This window comes from Oryctolagus cuniculus, chromosome 2, assembly GCF_964237555.1.
Source record: "Oryctolagus cuniculus chromosome 2, mOryCun1.1, whole genome shotgun sequence".
Taxonomy (NCBI): Eukaryota; Metazoa; Chordata; class Mammalia; order Lagomorpha; family Leporidae; genus Oryctolagus; species Oryctolagus cuniculus.
Window position 1 is genome coordinate 874,764 of NC_091433.1, and position 17,637 is coordinate 892,400.

Here is a 17,637-nt window from a genome sequence, read left to right on the forward strand (position 1 = left end):
GAGACCTGATTCCAGAACCGGGGGAGGTCAGAGAGTGACACAGAGGAAAAGGGAGTGGAGATGCGGGGTCTGCAAAGACCAAGGGAGAGACCTCTAAGGAGTGGGACTGAGCTGCCTCTAGCGAGGTCACTCCCAGGTCAGCGGCTCCACACGGGAGTGTTTAAGGCCCCTGGCGCTGAAGGGTCAGATGTCTTCCACTGCCTGGCCAGGAGGAGTGGGGGTCTGCAATGCCCTGTTCTCTGCAAGTTTATCCCAGCAGACAGGGTTCCTCCTGAGCTCTTGCTCCTTCCTCTCTTGGAGCCCGGCTGAACCCTGTGGGATGAGCGGGGACTGTCAGGGAGGGCTGGGCCGGCCTCTGCCCGTCTTGCAGCAGTGCGTTGCCACAGAAGCACCTCTGCGCCAGCTGGAAGCTGCTGCTCTGAATGCTGGGGCGAGCGGCAGGGCGTAATCCCAGTGCACACCGCGGAAAATCAGCCATGTGATCGCGGTGAGGGCCACGAGGACGGAGAGGAAGCCCGGGACTGTGGAGCAGGCAGGGGAGGTCTGGAAAGGGATGAGGGGCCCTTGTGCTCTGCCCCTGTAACCTGTGGGATCCCGGCCCCGCTAGTCCCGGGTCTGCAGGGGCTGGCAGGCCGTGTGCGGAGCTGACAGCTGCAGTTACCGAGGCCTTGCTCTCGAGTCTGCTCCTGGGCTTCCTGCCCCTCGTGGCCTGGGTTCATCACCTACCCCTCACCCGACAGCCCTGTTCGCGGCCCTGTCTGAGCCCACAGAGAGCATCCTCTAACTCCCAGCTTTGCTGTGAGCTCCTGTCACTCTTACAGGCAGCCTCACATTGTCAGACATGTCTCGTTTGCTGCACGAGCATTTGTCTTGGGATCAGCAGGCGTGTACTGAGTCTGGGCCACACGCCAGACCCACCCTGGCACCAGGAGGACTGTGGGCGACCGCCCAGGGCCTGCTCGCAGGGGTCCTGCATCTGTCAGGCGAGACGCCTGGGAGGGGCTGAGAGCATGGTGCTGGCCTGGGCAGCGCGGGGCGAGTCCAGGGGCCTGTCCAGGGCAGCACTGTCTGTGGTAGATCAGCCGAGTCAGCCAGGTTTCTTGAGGCCAGGGCGCGTTTCCACGCAGGACAGAAACAAGAATCAGGCGTTGAGTGGTGTTCAGGGGAGCACTTGGAAGAAAGGGAGTGAAGCCTGTCTCCCTAACGCTAGAACTGTGACACACACACACACACACACACACACACACATCTGTGGGAGAGTCAAAGTGTGTGCTTCACACAGGGCATGAAAGGTAAGGAGTGCTGCATACTCCCACCTAGTAGACCCCGGAGTTCTCTCGGGAGACAGGCCTGCATATGATTACAGTTTAGGAAGCAGAAACCTAATTGCATGAAAGCATGGAAGAAATTTGTATGAAAAAAGGAGCAATCTACGGGGTTGGCACTGTGGCATAGCAGGTAAAGCCGTCACCTGTGGCACCGGCATCCCACGTGGGCACCGATTCAAATCCCAGCTGCTCCACTTCCACGTGGGCACCGATTCAAATCCCAGCTGCTCCACTTCCCTGCTAATGCTCCTGGGAAAGCAGCAGAAGAGGGCCCAAGTGCTTGGGCCCCTGCACCCACGTGGGAGACCCAAAGGAAACTTCTGACTCCAAAGCCGGCGCCGCGGCTCACTAGCCTAATCCTCTGCCTTGCGGCACCAGCACACCGGGTTCTAGTCCCGGTCAGGGCGCCGGATTCTGTCCCGGTTGCCCCACTTCCAGGCCAGCTCTCTGCTGTGGCCCGGGAGTGCAGTGGAGGATGGCCCAAGTGCTTGGGCCCTGCACCCATGGGAGATCAGGAGAAGTACCTGGCTTCTGGCTTCGGATCAGCGCGGTGCGCCGGCCGCAGCGCACCGGCCGCGGCAGCCATTGGAGGGTGAACCAATGGCAAAGGAAGACCTTTCTCTCTGTCTCTCTCTCTCTCACTGTCCACTCTGCCTGTCAAAAAAAAAAAAAAAGAAAAAAAGAAACTTCTCACTCCTGGCTTCAGATTGGCCCAGCTCCAGCCATTGAGGCCATTTGGGGAGTTTACCAGCAGATGGAAGGTCTTTCTGTCTGTCCCCCTCTCAGTCTCAGTAACTTTCCCTTTCAAATAAATAAATAAATCTTAAAAGAAAGAAAGCAGCTACTCGTTTCCAGAACTCCTCTGCCTGCTCCACAGTCCCGGTGCTTCCTCTCCATCCTAGTGGCCCTCACCGCGATCACATAGCTGATTTTCCGCGGTGTGCACTGGGATTACGCCCTGCCGCTCGCCCCAGCATTCAGAGCAGCAGCTTCCAGCTGGCGCAGAGGTGCTTCTGTGGCAACGCACTGCTGCAAGACGGGGCAGAGGCGGCCCAGCCCTCCCTGACAGTCCCCGCTCATCCCACAGGGTTCAGGTCTCAAACACGAGAATAGAGCCACAGCGATTCTGGCTGTCACGCTGGACAGAACAACGGGAGCAGCAGAGACGCAGGCTCAGGGTGGGACCTCCTGTGTCACTGTTGTGCTAAAAGCAGCCAAATTCCCCGTTTCTCCAGCACCGGGGCTGATGACTCATGCTTATTACACAGTGCAGCTCTTCCCTCACGAAACGCATAATGCAGAAGGAGGCACAGGGATGGCGGCGCAGCCGACCTTCCCTGGGCGCAGTGCGGAGGGGTGGGCCCCACGTCCCCCTGGAGCACGGCTCCCCACAGCAGAAGTGCCACACGCCACCCTCTGCCCCTTGCTCTCTGTTGCATTTGAGGGGCCAGCCCCAGAGGTGGTGCCACAGGGCCTTGGGGAAGCCGCACAGCCACGCGGAGCACTCGCTGACGGCACAGACTTTCAGTGGGACCCAGAGGTGGGGGCAAATGACAGAGATGTGCCAGGTGCAGCCTCAGAAATTCCTTAGGGAGCATCCGCCAAGGAAGAAACGGTCACGGTCGGGGTGACAGGGTGGGGACTCCAACCTGGCCGGCTTGGGGAAGGCAGGGTTCTGCAGAGCTGGCGCTCACGGCACGTCCACAGCACGTGTCCTGGAACAAGGACACGAGGCTGCAGGAGCTAACACACCTTGGCAGAATGCTCAGGGAGCCACAGAGTGGAGGAAACAGACCAGGACACACTGGGAAAAATCAAGCCAGTGTCACTGCTGTCACCACTGGGTTTAGTTCTTCATTCAGAGTTTCTGGGACTAGTCCCCAGGAACTGTGCTGAGACCGTCACGCGCACTGTGTGCCTTCTCTTCTCACAGGCGATGAGCAAAGCTGACAGGAGCACCTGCCCCACCGGGCCGGTGTTTGAGCCAGGGATGAAACAGAACCAGGAGCAGGTGCAGAGTGGGCATCTCTCACTCCCAGCTGGACCTGAAGAACCAACTGGCCATGCAGGGCAGGGAGCTGAGGGGGCTCTGGCTGATGTCAACCGTAATCAGAGGTGGACGAAGGCCGATCCCTCCCCAGCTGAGTGTCCGATGAGAGTACAGCCCCAGTCAGCACCCTGACTGCAGTGGGGGGGTCCCGGCTCAGCTGTGCCTGGACCCACAGAAGCTGGGAGACAGTAAGTGCTGTCTCACGTCACTAGGTCGTGGCGCTCTGTTACCGGAAGTGGGGATCTACCACGGTGGCTGCTGGCTGAGAAGGGAGGAGCCAGTGGCAGTCTGAAGGAGTGGCGCTCTGGGGCTGTGGGCTTGTGGGGGTGGCATCCACTCAGAGAGAAAGGTGGAGTGTGGAGACAGGGTGTCTGTCACTCCAGTCCTGGAAGAGGCCCTGGAGCACGCCCGGGGCAGGCACACGGGGACCGGAGGCACACAGCTGTCCGGCTGAGGGGGGACCCCAAGATCTCAGCTCCTGGGTGCTGCCTACCTGCTCCGTAGACCACTGAGTACACCACCTTCTTTGTCTGCTCTCTGTCCACGTGTGTCACATGTTCCACAGGCATGTTCTTCCTGCGCAGGAAGACGGCAGATGTCAGCAGTCGGCACTGTCGACCGAGGCATGGTGAGTCCGAGTCACGCGCGTCCCTGTCACTCCTCTGGAGGGTCTTGACCGTGTCACGTCAGCCCTGTCCCCATCTGTGGCATCCAGCTCGGCAAGGCTCCCCGATAGGAACATGATGATATGGTCAGAGCAGCCAGAGTACAAACACCAGCCCCTGAATCACGGGAACCCATAAAGCAAAACCAAGAGCTCGGGCCGGCATTGTGGGCATTGTGGCACCGTGGTTCAGGCTGCATCCCGTAGCACAGTGCCAGCCTGAGTCTCAGCCGCTCTGCTTCCAATCCAGCTCCCTGCTAATGTGCCTGGGAAAATAGCAGGTGCTGGTCCAAGTACTTCGGCCCCTGCCCCCCATCTGAAGACCTGGATGGGATTCCAGGCTCCCAGCTTAGGCATCTGGAGAATGAACCAGCAGATGGAAGATTCTCTCTCACCTGCTCTGTCATTCTTTCTCTAAATAAATCATAATGTTTTTAAAAACTGCTGCCACCGAGGAACCACCCCTCTTCACAGAGCTAGTCCCCGCGTGGGGCTTGGCGCCTGCGCTGTGTCTGCTTGCTGCCATGCAGCAGCTCCTCGCTAGTCCTTCTTTAGCTCCTGCAGAGTGGGACGAGCAGCCAGGAGGACAGTGGGACGAGCCCTGTCCTAGGGCTAGAGTATTCAGACCGAGTGATGGTCAACCCAGCGTCTGACCGCATCCGAACCACGGCAGTCTGCAAGCATTACAGCCGAGACGGCTGAGCAGCACAGGGGCTGCAGGGCACTGCCGCTGCCACCCAGGCTCCCCGCCCGCCAGGCAGTCTCCAAGACGGAGCAGCCCTGAGCCTGGGCACCTCCCGCCGCCTGTCGCTCCTGCAAGCGTGCTCATCACCCACATGAGGAGTGGAGAGAGGGAGAGCGTGCGTGAGCGGGACAGAGCGCTCTCCTGTCTCTGTGACTGGCTCTCTGCTGGGCCGCTTCACTGCCCAGCCAAGCTGCGCACAGCTCTACCTTAGTCTTCACTTCCGCTGTTGCAGAGCGGTGAGAGGCCAGCCCAAGGAGAAAGCTTAAGGTCCTAGTTCTTCCGAGCCTGCACGCTGCCCTGAGCCTGCACAGGGGTTTGTTCTTCTTTGTATTTATTTTCATCTACTTGATAGGCAGAGAAAGAGAGAGACGGAGGGAGGAGGGAGAGAAAGGCACACACACACACAGAGATTGATCTTCTATCACTCCCCAAATTCCCACAACAGCCAGAGAGAGGACAGCCCAAATCCAGGAGCCCAGAATTCCATGCAGGTCTCTCACGTGGGTGAGGGGTGCAGACACTGGAGCAGTAACCTGGTGCTTCCCAGGATGCATCAGCAGGAAATGGAGGAGCCAGGACTTGAACCAGCGCTTCCGTGTGGGATGCGGCTTCACCCATTGCATCATGCATCCTGTCCCTGCACAGGGCTTTCTAAACTTCCCAGTATACACACATGCTTTGAATGTCCTAATTTCCCAAAGAACCTGTCACCCACACCTTTCCTCCTAAACTCAGGTTCTGCTATTTCTCTTAACTAGAACCATCGTCCCAGGCAGCTGCAGTTCCTGTTCTGTGCAGAACGGGTTCTGGGTCAGGTGAGACAGTGACAAGGGTCTGTGTCCCTCTAGCAGGCAGCCCCCAGATACATGAGAACAGATAGCCCATTTCTTTGAGTACGGTGTGCTCTGCTCCCTCCAGAGCCAGGGAGGTTCACTCAGCTGCCTGCATCTTCAGGATTTGCCAGGGCAAGGAAGGACATCATAACCTCCTACTTTTTATTCTGTTTTGAGGAGGAGAAAGAGGGAGAGAGGGAGGGGGAGGGGGAGAAGGCGGGGGAGAGGGAGGGGGAGGGAGGGGGAGAGGGCGGGGGAGAGGGAGGGGGAGGGAGAGTGGGCTAAGCCTCTGCCTGTGGCGCTGGCATCCCATATGGGAGCCAGTTCTAGTCCTGGCTGTTCCACTTCTGATCTCGTTCTCTGCTATGGTCTGGGAAAGCAGTGGAAGTGGAAGATGGCTCAAGTCCTTGGGTCCCTAAACCTGCGTGGAAGACTGGGAAGAAGCTCCTGGCTCCTGACTTTGGATCAGCTCGGCACTGGCCCTTGTAGCCACTTGGGTTGTAAAACAGAGGATGGAAGACCTCTCTCTCTCTCTCTCTCTGCAACTCTGCTTTTCAAATAAATAAATAAATCTTAAAAAAGAAAAAGCAATGCTTAAAGAAAACACCTTCTGAGGCTGGCATTGTGATGTAACGCGGAGAGCCACCGCCTACAGTTCCAGCATCCCACATGGGTGCTGTTTCGTGTCCTGGTTGCTCCGTTTCCAATTCAGCTCTCTGCTAATGGCCTGGGAAAAGCAGCGGAAGATGGCCCAGGTGGAGGGCCTGGAAGAAGCTCCTAGCTCCTGGCTTTGGCCTGGCCCAACCCTGGCCATTGGGGCCATCTGGGGAGTGAATGAGCTGATAGACAATCTCTCTCTGTGGGACTCTATCAAATAAACAAGTCTTTACAAAATAGGTAAAGGGTAAAGGAGGACAGCTTCCACTTGCCCTCCCAGGTCACCTGACGACAAGGGCCGATGCTGTGGTCACAAGGCCAAGCTCCACCTGTGACTCCCTGGCCACAGCAGAGAGCTGGCCTGGAAGAGGGGCAACTGGGACAGAATCCAGCGCCCTGACCGGGACTAGAACCCGGTGTGCCGGCGCCACAAGGCGGAGGATTAGCCTAGTGAGCCACGGTGCCAGCCAACTCCGGCATTCCAGATGAGCTCCTGGCTCCTGGCTCCAGCCTGGCCCAGCCCTGCTACTGTGGCCACTTGGGGCGTGAACCAGTGGATGGAAGACTGATCTCTCTCTGTCTCTCTTTCTCTCTCTGAAACTCTACCTTTTAAATACATAAATAAATCTTTTTAAAAAAGACAGTCGGGGGCTGGCGCTGTGGCGCAGCGGGTTAACGCCCTGGCCTGCAGTGCCGGCATCCCATATGGGTGTCGGTTCAAGACCTGGTTGCTTCACTTCCGATCCAGCTCTCTGCTGTGGCCTGGGAAGGTGGTGGTGGAAGATGGCTCAAGTCCTTGGGCTCCTGCGCCCACGTGGGAGACCCAGAAGAAGCTCCTGGCTCCTGGCTTCGGATCGGCACAGCTCTGGCCATTGCAGCCAGTTGGGAAGTAAACCATTGGATGGAAGACCTCCCTCTCTCCCTCTCCCTCTCCCTCTCTCTCTCTCTCTCTCTCTCTGCCTCTCCTCTCTCTGTGTAACTCTGACTTTCAAAGAAAAATCAATAAATCTTTTTAAAAAAGACAAGCCCTCAGCCCAGATGGACAGATCTAATGAAGACTGCAGGGAGGGCAGGAAGGAGGCGCTTGGAGCAGGGCACACAGGCGGCCTCCCAGCCTGATGTCCCAGAGGTGGAAAGTGCAGAAGAGCACAAACCTTTCCCAGAGCCACCCCGAATCGTCACAGACCACAGCGGTCAGCAGATGCTATGACTGCCCATGGACGGCAGGCTCGGATGCCGCAGCATACACTTTCCAAGCACAGACAGGGCATCCATAGTGACTGCTCTGTGCTTGTCTGTTCTTTCTTTCTTTTTTATTTGAAAGGCAGTCACACGCAGAGAGATCTTCATCCACTGATTCACTCCCCAAATGGCCACAATGGCTGGGGCTGGACCAGGCCAAAGTCAGGAGCCAGGAGCCTCTTCTGGGTCTCCCATGTAGGTGCAAAGACCCAAGGACTTGGGCCATCCTCCACTGCTTTTCCAGGCACATTAACAAGGAGTTGGATCAGAAGTGGAGGAGCTGGGACTGGAACCAGCACCCATATGGGATGCCGGCATGGTAGATGCTATGCCACAGCGCCTGTCCCTGGTCTGTGTTTCTTAAGGTACACAGAAAATATAAAAAGTTGGCATAAGGTAGAAATAATAACTTTTATATCAGTGTAATAAAACTAGAAATAAAAACTAAAGCAAAAACCCAAATAAACCAAAGAAAAAATATACATCTATCAACCATATTTGAGTGAAGGAAGTACAAACAGAAATGACATAATTTTCAGTGAAAACATTCATATCAGAATCAAAAATTTTTTTTGAAGTTTATGCATAGTTTTTCATAGTACACACTTCCCACAAACTCGTTGAGGACATTTTGTACACCTCAGTTCTTAAGTTAGCGTCTTAATGGGAAAACACGGGAAGCATTCTTAATCAGGTCAAGAACAAGGCAGGGGCTGGTGCCGCGGCTCACTAGGCTAATCCTCCGCCTTGCGGCGCTGGCACACCGGGTTCTAGTCCCGGTTGGGGCACCGGATTCTGTCCCGGTTGCCCCTCTTCCAGGCCAGCTCTCTGCTGTGGCCAGGGAGGGCAGTGGAGGATGGCCCAAGTGCTTGGGCCCTGCACCCCATGGGAGACCAGGAGAAGCACCTGGCTCTTGCCATTGGATCAGCGCGGTGCGCCAGCCACAGCACGCCAGCCGCGGCGGCCATTGGAGGGTGAACCAACGGCAAAGGAAGACCTTTCTCTCTCTCTCTCTCTCTCTCTCTCTCTCTCTGTCTCTCTCTCTCTCACTGTCTACTCTGCCTGTCAAAAAAAAAAAAAAAAAAAAAAAAAGAACAAGGCAGGGTGCTGTCCACTCTCTCACTATTAACACTGTTCTGCAGGCATTAGCCAAAGCACAAAATTGAAAAAACAAGCAAATTAAAAAAAAAAAAACAAACCCTATCTCTACTTGCAGAAGACATGATAGTATTCCTGGAAGCCTTGAAAGAATCGATAACGTAATTCAGCAAAGTAGCAGGAAATAAAATTAACATGACAAGTCAACAGCCTTCATAAACATTATGAAGATATTACAGATAAGAGACAGTCCCATTTGCGATGTTAACAGAAAAGATTAACTACTCAGGAATCAACTTAAGAAATGTGTAAAACCTGCAGCAAGAAAAGTTTAAAGCCTCCTGAAGATACGCAAGTCGGCCTGATCAAATGGAAGCATCCCTTGTTCTTGACAGAAATATTTCAGCATGATTAAGATGTCATCTCTCCCTAAGATAATTTGTGAATTTAATGTGATCTCAATAAAAAAAAAAACCAACAAGCTTTTTAATGGAACTAGACAAGGCGATATTTAAATTCATATGCAAAATACCCAAGAATAGGGAGGAAACCAAGGCAAGAGCTACAAGGGAGACCCGGCTGCCCAGGCATCACAGCACACCAGCAGCAGTGTGGCACTGGCACACACATAGACCGCCGGACGAGGACAGTTCTGACACAGGCTCAGGGACTTTAGAAATCCAGTGTAATAAGGAGAGGGTCTCCAATCACATACAGACGTGAACTTTTTTGATAAATGGTGCTGGGACAACCGGAGAGCCATTTGGAAAAGAAGAAAACATCGGTGGGTGGATGTTTGGCCCAGTGCTGAGGGCACTGGTTGGGAAGTCTGATCCCGTATCAGAGGACCTGGGCAGATGTCCCAGCTCCACTTCCTGCTGATGGGTGTCCCAGCTCCACTTCCTGCTGATGGGTGTCCCAGCTCCACTTCCTGCTGATGGGCGCCCTGGGAAGCAGCAGGTGGTGGCTCACGTAGCTGGGTCTCTGGCATCCATACGGGAGATCTGGATGGAGCTCCTGGCTCCCAGGTTGGGCTTGATATAGCCCCAGCCACTGCAGGCATTTGGGGAGTGAACTAGTAGATGGAATCTCTATTTGCCTATCTCTCTCTTTCTGTATCTCTCTTTAATAAAATTTTGAAAAAAATTTAAAAGGGAAAACATGAGTGGATTCTTCTATAACTTGGATGCAGAGAAAGGTCTCCCCCCAATATTTATTTATTTATTTATTTGAGAGTTACAGAGAGAGAGAGAGAGAGAGACAGAAAAGTCTTCCATCCACTGGTTCACTCCCCAAATGGCCACAACTGCTGGAGCTGGGCTGATCTGAAGCCAGGAGCCAGGAGTTTCTTCCAGGTCTCCCACGTGGGTGCAGGGGCCCAAGCACTCGGGCCACCTTCTACTGCTTTCCCAGGCCATAGCAGAGAGCTGGATCAGAAGAGGAGCAGCCAGGATATGAACTGGCACCCATATGAGAGGCTGGTGCCACATGGGGAAGAGGCTTAGCCCGCTAAACCACAATGCCAGCCCCGAGAAAGGCTTTCTAACTACAGCTCAAATTCAGATGCAATAAAAAGATAACTTTGATTATAAAAAATTTCCCCTCCCAACAAAATACCAAATCTTTTATATGGCGTAAGATAACGTAAGTGGTCGAAGGACAACAAATTAAGTGAGAATATTTGTAACAAATATCACAGATGAAGCGCTGACATACATACAAAGAAATTTTAAAACTGAGGAAGCAGGGTCGGTGCTGTGGCGGAGCGGGTAAAGCCGCTGCCTGCAGTGCTGGCGTCCCATGTGGGCACTGGTTCGAGTGCCGGCTGCTCCACTTCTGATCCCGCTCTCTGTTGTGACCTGGGAAAGCAGCGAGGATGGCCCAAGTCCTTGGGCCCCTGCACCCATGGGGGAGACCTGGAAGAAGCTCCAGGCTCCTGGCTTCAGATGGGCGCAGCTTTGACCATTACATCCATCTGGGGAGCGAACCAGCGATTGGGAGACCTCTCTTTCCCTCCCTGCCCCCATTTTCTCCCTCCCGCACCGCCCTGCCTCTGTCTCTGCCTCTCTGTAACTCAGCCTTTCAAATAAATAAACAAATCTTTAAAAAAAATTGAGGAAACAAAGACAAAAAAAAAAAAAAAAAAAGAAAGAATGGGCCAAATACACAAACAATCAAGTAGAAAAATGGTCTGCATCAGGATAGTTCAAAAAGAGGCACATCTGAAAGGAATAACCGGCCTGCACTCCTCAGAAACATCAGTGTTCTCAAAGGCTGTTTTAGAGGAAAGATGAGACATGACAATCAAATGCGATGCATGATTTTAGATTGGAACACATTGCTGTAAGGATATTACAAGTATTAAGGTTGCACCTGATACCAACGTCAACTTTCCCAACGGGTGTACTCTTAGAAGAGAGAATATGGCTGGCGCTACGGCTCACTAGGCTAATTCTCCGTCTGCGGCACTGGCACCCCAGGTTCTACTCCCGGTTGGGGCGCCGGATTCTGTCCTGGCTGCCCCTCTTCCAGTCCAGCTCTCTGCTGTGGCCCGGGAGTGCAGTGGAGGATGGCCCAGGTCCTTGGGCCCTGCACCCGCATGGGAGACCAGGAGGGAGCACCTGGCTCCTGGCTTCGGATCAGCGCAGCATGCTGGCCATAGCGGCCATTTGGGGGTTGAACCAACAGAAGGAAGACCTTTCTCTCTGTCTCTCTCACTGTCTAACTCTGCCTGTAAAAAATATAAAAAAATAAAAATAAAGAAAAGAGAAGAGACAATACCTCCCCACCATTTAACGTCGTACGATTGTTCAGTGTTTCTGCAGACAAACCCCTCTCCCCACAAGAGACGAGCAGCCTTTCCCCGTCTTGGTTGGGATGGGCCTCGCAGTCTCCCTCTCCAGTGGTCATCTCGGGGACAGCTCTGGGCCACAACATTACCTCAACTGACTGACTCCAAAACAACTCCAACAGCTACAGGAGGAGGGCATCTGAGGTCTCCAAAGCCAATCACCTCACTAACAGGCGTGGCAGTACGGACAGACGGGCCTTAACAGTGTTGTTATTACGTTAACCAGTCAGGCCAGGTAAAACCACACCCATCTAACAGTCTTCACCAGGGTCCACAGACACCCCCACTTCCTCTCCTCTATGAAATCTCTTTACTTGGTTAATGCCATTCCTAGGACAGTTGGCTGCTAGTCTCACCCTGTCTCTTATACTACCTTGTCTGTCCAGGTATTTATAGGAGGTGATGATGGAATGAACCGAAGCCTTCACCAACTAGGCAGTCAACCAAATACTGCTACAGGGATAGACTCAGCTCCCCACCCAGGAGATCAGGCCTTGAGACACTGCCCCATGCCAGTGGAGAGTGACCTGTCACCCCACGTCAGCAGGAAGTAGCTCTAAAAAATAGATCATTGTCCCTCTACCCCTCCTGGACTTTTGGGACCGATGTAATCCCATAGAACACTTGCTTTATAGAAACAAAAGGAGTGAAACGTTAGTAAAATGGAGCAGTCTTGTCTGTGGCGTGGTTTATGTCCCGGACACCATTCTAGGCTCTGGCCCCCACTGCCACTGCTGAAAGCCAGGTGACCAGATGGCCCAACCACAGGTGTCAGCTCCACCCCCACCCTAATGGGCACTACTTCTATTTCCCTGCCCCCTGCAAAGGTACAACAGGACCTACTTCCAGCACACATGCTCTCTCTCTTATTCTCTCACCCTCCCCCGCCCCCGCCTGCCCTCTTCCCCTGGCCCGTGGACGGGTTTCCCCCACCCGACAATAAGCTTTTATCTTAAAGAGAGAGAGGGAGGGAGGGAGGGGGGGAGGGAGGGAGAGACTGTCATTGATCTTAGGAAATAACACACCAAAGCACTTACAGGTGAACGGTCCTGATGTCTGTAACTTAGCCTCAAAAGGTTCAGTGAAATAACACTAAGTACACGTAAGAGGGGCTTCAAAAAGGGTTGTGGAAATGTGTTATGAAAAAACTATGCATAGATTTCAATTTCTTTTGCATCAAAGTGAACTCGTTCTAACTTGTCAGCACATGTCTGGACAGGACCAGACGCTGGTCTGCAGAGTTCCTATCAGACCATCACGAATCCCGCTCAGGCCGAAGAACACACATCGAGTCCACGGTGAGGCTCCGTGGAGGAGCAGTGAGCCAGGGGTGCTTCACATAATCTGTGGGCCCCGCCCCAGCCACGTCAGCAGTTCGCTCGCTGCAAGAGGGGCGGGACGCTGCGCAGACCAGACCATCCACAACTCGAGAAGCAAAATTGAAATTTGTACCCTCATTGAGGACGACTGGCCGTGCACAGAAGAATCGATAACCAACATCACAGATGTCTTGGTTCAGCTTACACAAATCAAAGTGCAGCAAACTTCCTGCTTGATGGATGCAAGACTGGTAAGCCCAGATCAACCACGGACGACGACAGGTGCTTTCAAGGGAAATTCTAAACAAGTGGAGCCAGGATCCTGAAGAGAGGAAGCACGGCTCTGCTGGTGCGATCATGAGGACAAAGCATGATCAATGGCTGGCGAGGGCGGAAGTGGCCCACAGCAGGCCAGGCTGGGCGGAAGTGGCCCACAGCAGACGCAGACAACACAGGCCAGGTGGAAGTGGCCCACAGCAGGCCAGGCCGGGCGGAAGTGGCCCACAGCAGACACAGGCCAGGCCGGGCAGAAGTGGCCCACAGCAGACGCAGGCTGTGTGGAAGTGGCCCACAGCAGACGCAGGCTGGGCGGAAGTGGCCCACAGCAGGCCAGGCCGGGCGGAAGTGGCCCACAGCAGACACAGGCCAGGCTGGGCAGAAGTGGCCCACAGCAGACGCAGGCCGGGCGGAAGTGGCCCACAGCAGACGCAGGTCAGGTGGAAGTGGCCCACAGCAGACCAGGCCGGGCGGAAGTGGCCCACAGCAGGCCAGGCCAGGCGGAAGTGGCCCACAGCAGACACAGGCCAGGCCGGGCAGAAGTGGCCCACAGCAGGCCAGGCTGGGCAGAAGTGGCCCACAGCAGACGCAGGTCAGGTGGAAGTGGCCCACAGCAGGCCAGGCCGGGCGGAAGTGGCCCACAGCAGACCAGGCCGGGCGGAAGTGGCCCACAGCAGGCCAGGCTGGGCAGAAGTGGCCCACAGCAGACGCAGGTCAGGTGGAAGTGGCCCACAGCAGGCCAGGCCGGGCGGAAGTGGCCCACAGCAGACCAGGCCGGGCGGAAGTGGCCCACAGCAGGCCAGGCTGGGCGGAAGTGGCCCACAGCAGACACAGACTCGGCGGAAGTGGCCCACAGCAGACGCAGGTCAGGTGGAAGTGGCCCACAGCAGGCCAGGCCGGGCGGAAGTGGCCCACAGCAGACCAGGCCGGGCGGAAGTGGCCCACAGCAGGCCAGGCTGGGCAGAAGTGGCCCACAGCAGACGCAGGTCAGGTGGAAGTGGCCCACAGCAGGCCAGGCCGGGCGGAAGTGGCCCACAGCAGACCAGGCCGGGCGGAAGTGGCCCACAGCAGACACAGACTTGGCGGAAGTGGCCCACAGCAGACGCAGGTCAGGTGGAAGTGGCCCACAGCAGGCCAGGCCGGGCGGAAGTGGCCCACAGCAGACGTAGACTTGGCGGAAGTGGCCCACAGCAGGCCAGGCTGGGCGGAAGTGGCCCACAGCAGACACAGACTCGGCGGAAGTGGCCCACAGCAGACGCAGGTCAGGTGGAAGTGGCCCACAGCAGACGCAGACTCGGCGGAAGTGGCCCACAGCAGACACAGGCCAGGCCGGGCGGAAGTGGCCCACAGCAGACACAGGCTGTGTGGAAGTGGCCCACAGCAGACGCAGGCTGGGCGGAAGTGGCCCACAGCAGGCCAGGCCGGGCGGAAGTGGCCCACAGCAGACACAGGCCAGGCTGGGCAGAAGTGGCCCACAGCAGACGCAGGCTGGGTGGAAGTGGCCCACAGCAGACGCAGGTCAGGTGGAAGTGGCCCACAGCAGACCAGGCCGGGCAGAAGTGGCCCACAGCAGGCCAGGCCGGGCGGAAGTGGCCCACAGCAGACGCAGGCCGGTCAGCGGCAGCCTCACAGCAGTGGGCTCTGCACGCTGAAGGCGTTTTGCTTGCTGACTCTCTGGAGACTCTGGGGCAGCCTCTGCTTGAGGAAGTCAGCAGAGCAGCTTCCCCCCGTGAGGCCGAGGCCGCTCCCGAGAGGCGTCTCCCACACCGCGCTCCTGCCCGTCCCGCTCACAAGGAAGTGCAGTTTTCAAGAGCTTGACACCCCCCTAAAGGCCTGATTTGGCTCCTTCCGACTACGTGTTTCCAAACCCTACAACAGCCTTTCTTCACACGATAGTACAGAAAGACCGCACTGATGTGGTTAACTCCCCAGGACCCCGAGCTCTGCATTGTGAAGCAAATGACTGGACCGGTCACTTTCGAAAGTGTCTCGAATTTGATGCCGCTTATGTTAAGGAATAAAGTTGATGTCTTTATTTTTATGTTTAATTCCATTTTCCCATTAACTTACTGTCCTCTCATAGTTAATAATTAATCAAATAAGTAATTTACTATAATTTTGTATTGTACAAAGTAATACTGAACATATAATGCATAAAAATATTAAAACCAGCGCTCTTACTAAATTACTACTAGAAGAACAGGGAGGCCGGCGCCGCGGCTCACTAGGCTAATCCTCCGCCTAGCGGCGCCGGCACACCGGGTTCTAGTCCCGGTCTGGGCGCCGGATTCTGTCCCGGTTGCCCCTCTTCCAGGCCAGCCCTCTGCTGTGGCCCGGGAGTGCAGTGGAGGATGGCCCAAGTGCTTGGGCCCTGCCCTCCATGGGAGACCAGGAGAAGCACCTGGCTCCTGCCATCGGATCAGCGTGGTGCACCGGCCGCAGCGCACCGGCTGCGGCGGCCATTGGAGGGTGAACCAACGGCAAAGGAAGACCTTTCTCTCTGTCTCTCTCTCTCACTGTCCACTCTGCCTGTCAAAAAATAAAAAATAAAAATAAAAAAAAAAAAAAAGAAGAACAGGGAAAACAAGTATGCTACAATGCTACATTAGTGACTCAATGTGAGAGATCATGGTACAATTTTTTTTAATTTTTCTAAAAGTTTGACCTTTTTTGGGGGCCGCTGCCTGCAGTGCCAGTATCCCATAGGGGCACCTGTTGGAGTCCCAGCTGCTCCACTTCCGATCCAGCTCTCTGATATGACCTGGGAAAGCAGTAGAAGATGGCCCACGTGCTTGGACCCCTGCATCTGTGAGGGAGACCTGGAAGAAGCTCCTGGCTCCTGGCTTTGGATTGGCACAGCTCCGGCCATGGTGGCCAACTGGGGAGTGAACCAGCAGATGGAAGACCTCTCTCTCTACCTCTCCTTCTCTTTCTGTAACTCTTTCAAAACAATAAACATATCTTTTTTTAAAAAAAGTTTGCCCTTTTTTTTTTTAATAGAAATGGTAGTTAACATAAATGATCCTTGGCACAACCTTGAGGGAAAGATTTCCTAAACAGGTCTCAGAAAGCACTTACCATATAAATTCATAAATTAAACTGAATTAGAGTTAAGAACTTCAGTCCCTTAAAAATACAAAGAAAGAGAAAAAGATATCGAGGTTGAGACTAGTATCCAGATTATGAAAGCCTCTTATGAATCGGAAAAATGGGCAAAATGTGAGGTTATATTTTCATATTTTTTCAAAGATTTTTTATTTATTTATTTGAGAGGTAGAGTTACAGACAGTGAGAGGGAGAGACAGAGAGAAAGGTCTTCCCTCCGCTGGTTCACTCCCCAGATGGCCGCAATGGCTGGAGCTGTGCCGATCCAAAGCCAGGAGCCAGGTGCTTCTTCCTGGTCTCCCACACGGATGCAGGAGCCCAAGTACTTGGGTCATCTTCTACTGCTTTCCCAGGGTATAGCAGAGAGCTGGATCGGAAGAGGGGCAGCCGGGACTAGAACTGGTGCCCACATGGGATGCCGGCGCTGGAGGTGGGGGATTAACCTGCTGTGCCGTGGTGCCAGCCCCCCAATATATTTATATGAGAAAAAATCATTACATATTCATCAGATTAGCAGATATAAAAAATGGCAATTCCAAGTGATGGAGAGTACATGGAGAAAAGGCAGTCACTTTGGGAAATGACTGTACAAAAACTCTTATTTAAAATTTTAAAAATTTATTTGTTTTCGTTTTACTTCCAAGGTAGACAGAGACAGACAGACAAAGATACTTCATCCACTGGCTTACTCCACAAATACCCACAACAGCAGGAGCTGGGCCTGGCTTAAGTCAGGAGCCTGGAACTTGACACAGGGCTCTCATATGTGTAGCAGGGACCCAACCACTTGGGCTCTCACCGGGTGCCTCACAGATGCACATTAGCAGGAAGACGGAACCAGGAGTGGTGTCAGGACTCAAACCAGTCACTCTGATATGGGATGTGGGCATCTCAAGCAGTGCCATATCACTCTGCCAAATGCCAAATGCCACAAAAAAATCTTTAAAAAATAACATTGATCTATGCAAACACATGGAGACGAACAACATGCTCCTGAATGAACACCAGGTCATAGAAGAAATCAAAAGAGAAATCAAAAACTTTCTGGAAGTAAATGAGGATAACAACACAACATATCAAAACTTACGGGATACGGCAAAAGCAGTGTTGAGAGGAAAGTTTATAGCAATAGGTACCTACATCAAGAAATTGGAAAGGCACCAAATGAATGAGCTTTCAACACATCTCAAGGATCTAGAAAAACTGCAGCAAACCAGACCCAAATCTAGTAGGAGAAGAGAAATAATTAAAATCAGAGAAGAAATAATCAGGATTGAATAAAAAAAATTACAAAAAATCAGCCATACGAGGAGCTGGTTTTTTGAAAAAATGAATAAAATTGACACACCATTGGCCCAACTAACTAAAAAAAGAAGAGAAAAAGACCCAGATCAATAAAATCAGAGATGAAAAAGGATATATAACAACAGACACCACAGAAATAAAAAGAATAATCAGAAATTACTACA

At 53.8% G+C, this 17,637-nt stretch overlaps 1 protein-coding gene across 6 annotated transcripts in view; it reads right to left on the reverse strand.

Moving 5' to 3' along the window:
- The window catches only part of POLN (DNA polymerase nu), a 209,975-nt gene that overhangs the window by 15,181 nt on the left and 177,157 nt on the right, over nucleotides 1-17,637 (reverse strand). For all 6 annotated transcript variants that reach the window (XR_007915845.2, XM_051836667.2, XM_051836672.2 and 3 more), the window contains one exon: nucleotides 3,872-3,954. Coding sequence is in view for 5 of the 6 variants with exons in the window: in XM_051836667.2 (XP_051692627.2) it covers nucleotides 3,872-3,954 (83 nt within the window). In the remaining variant the exon portion in view is untranslated. The remainder of the gene's footprint in view (nucleotides 1-3,871; nucleotides 3,955-17,637) is intronic.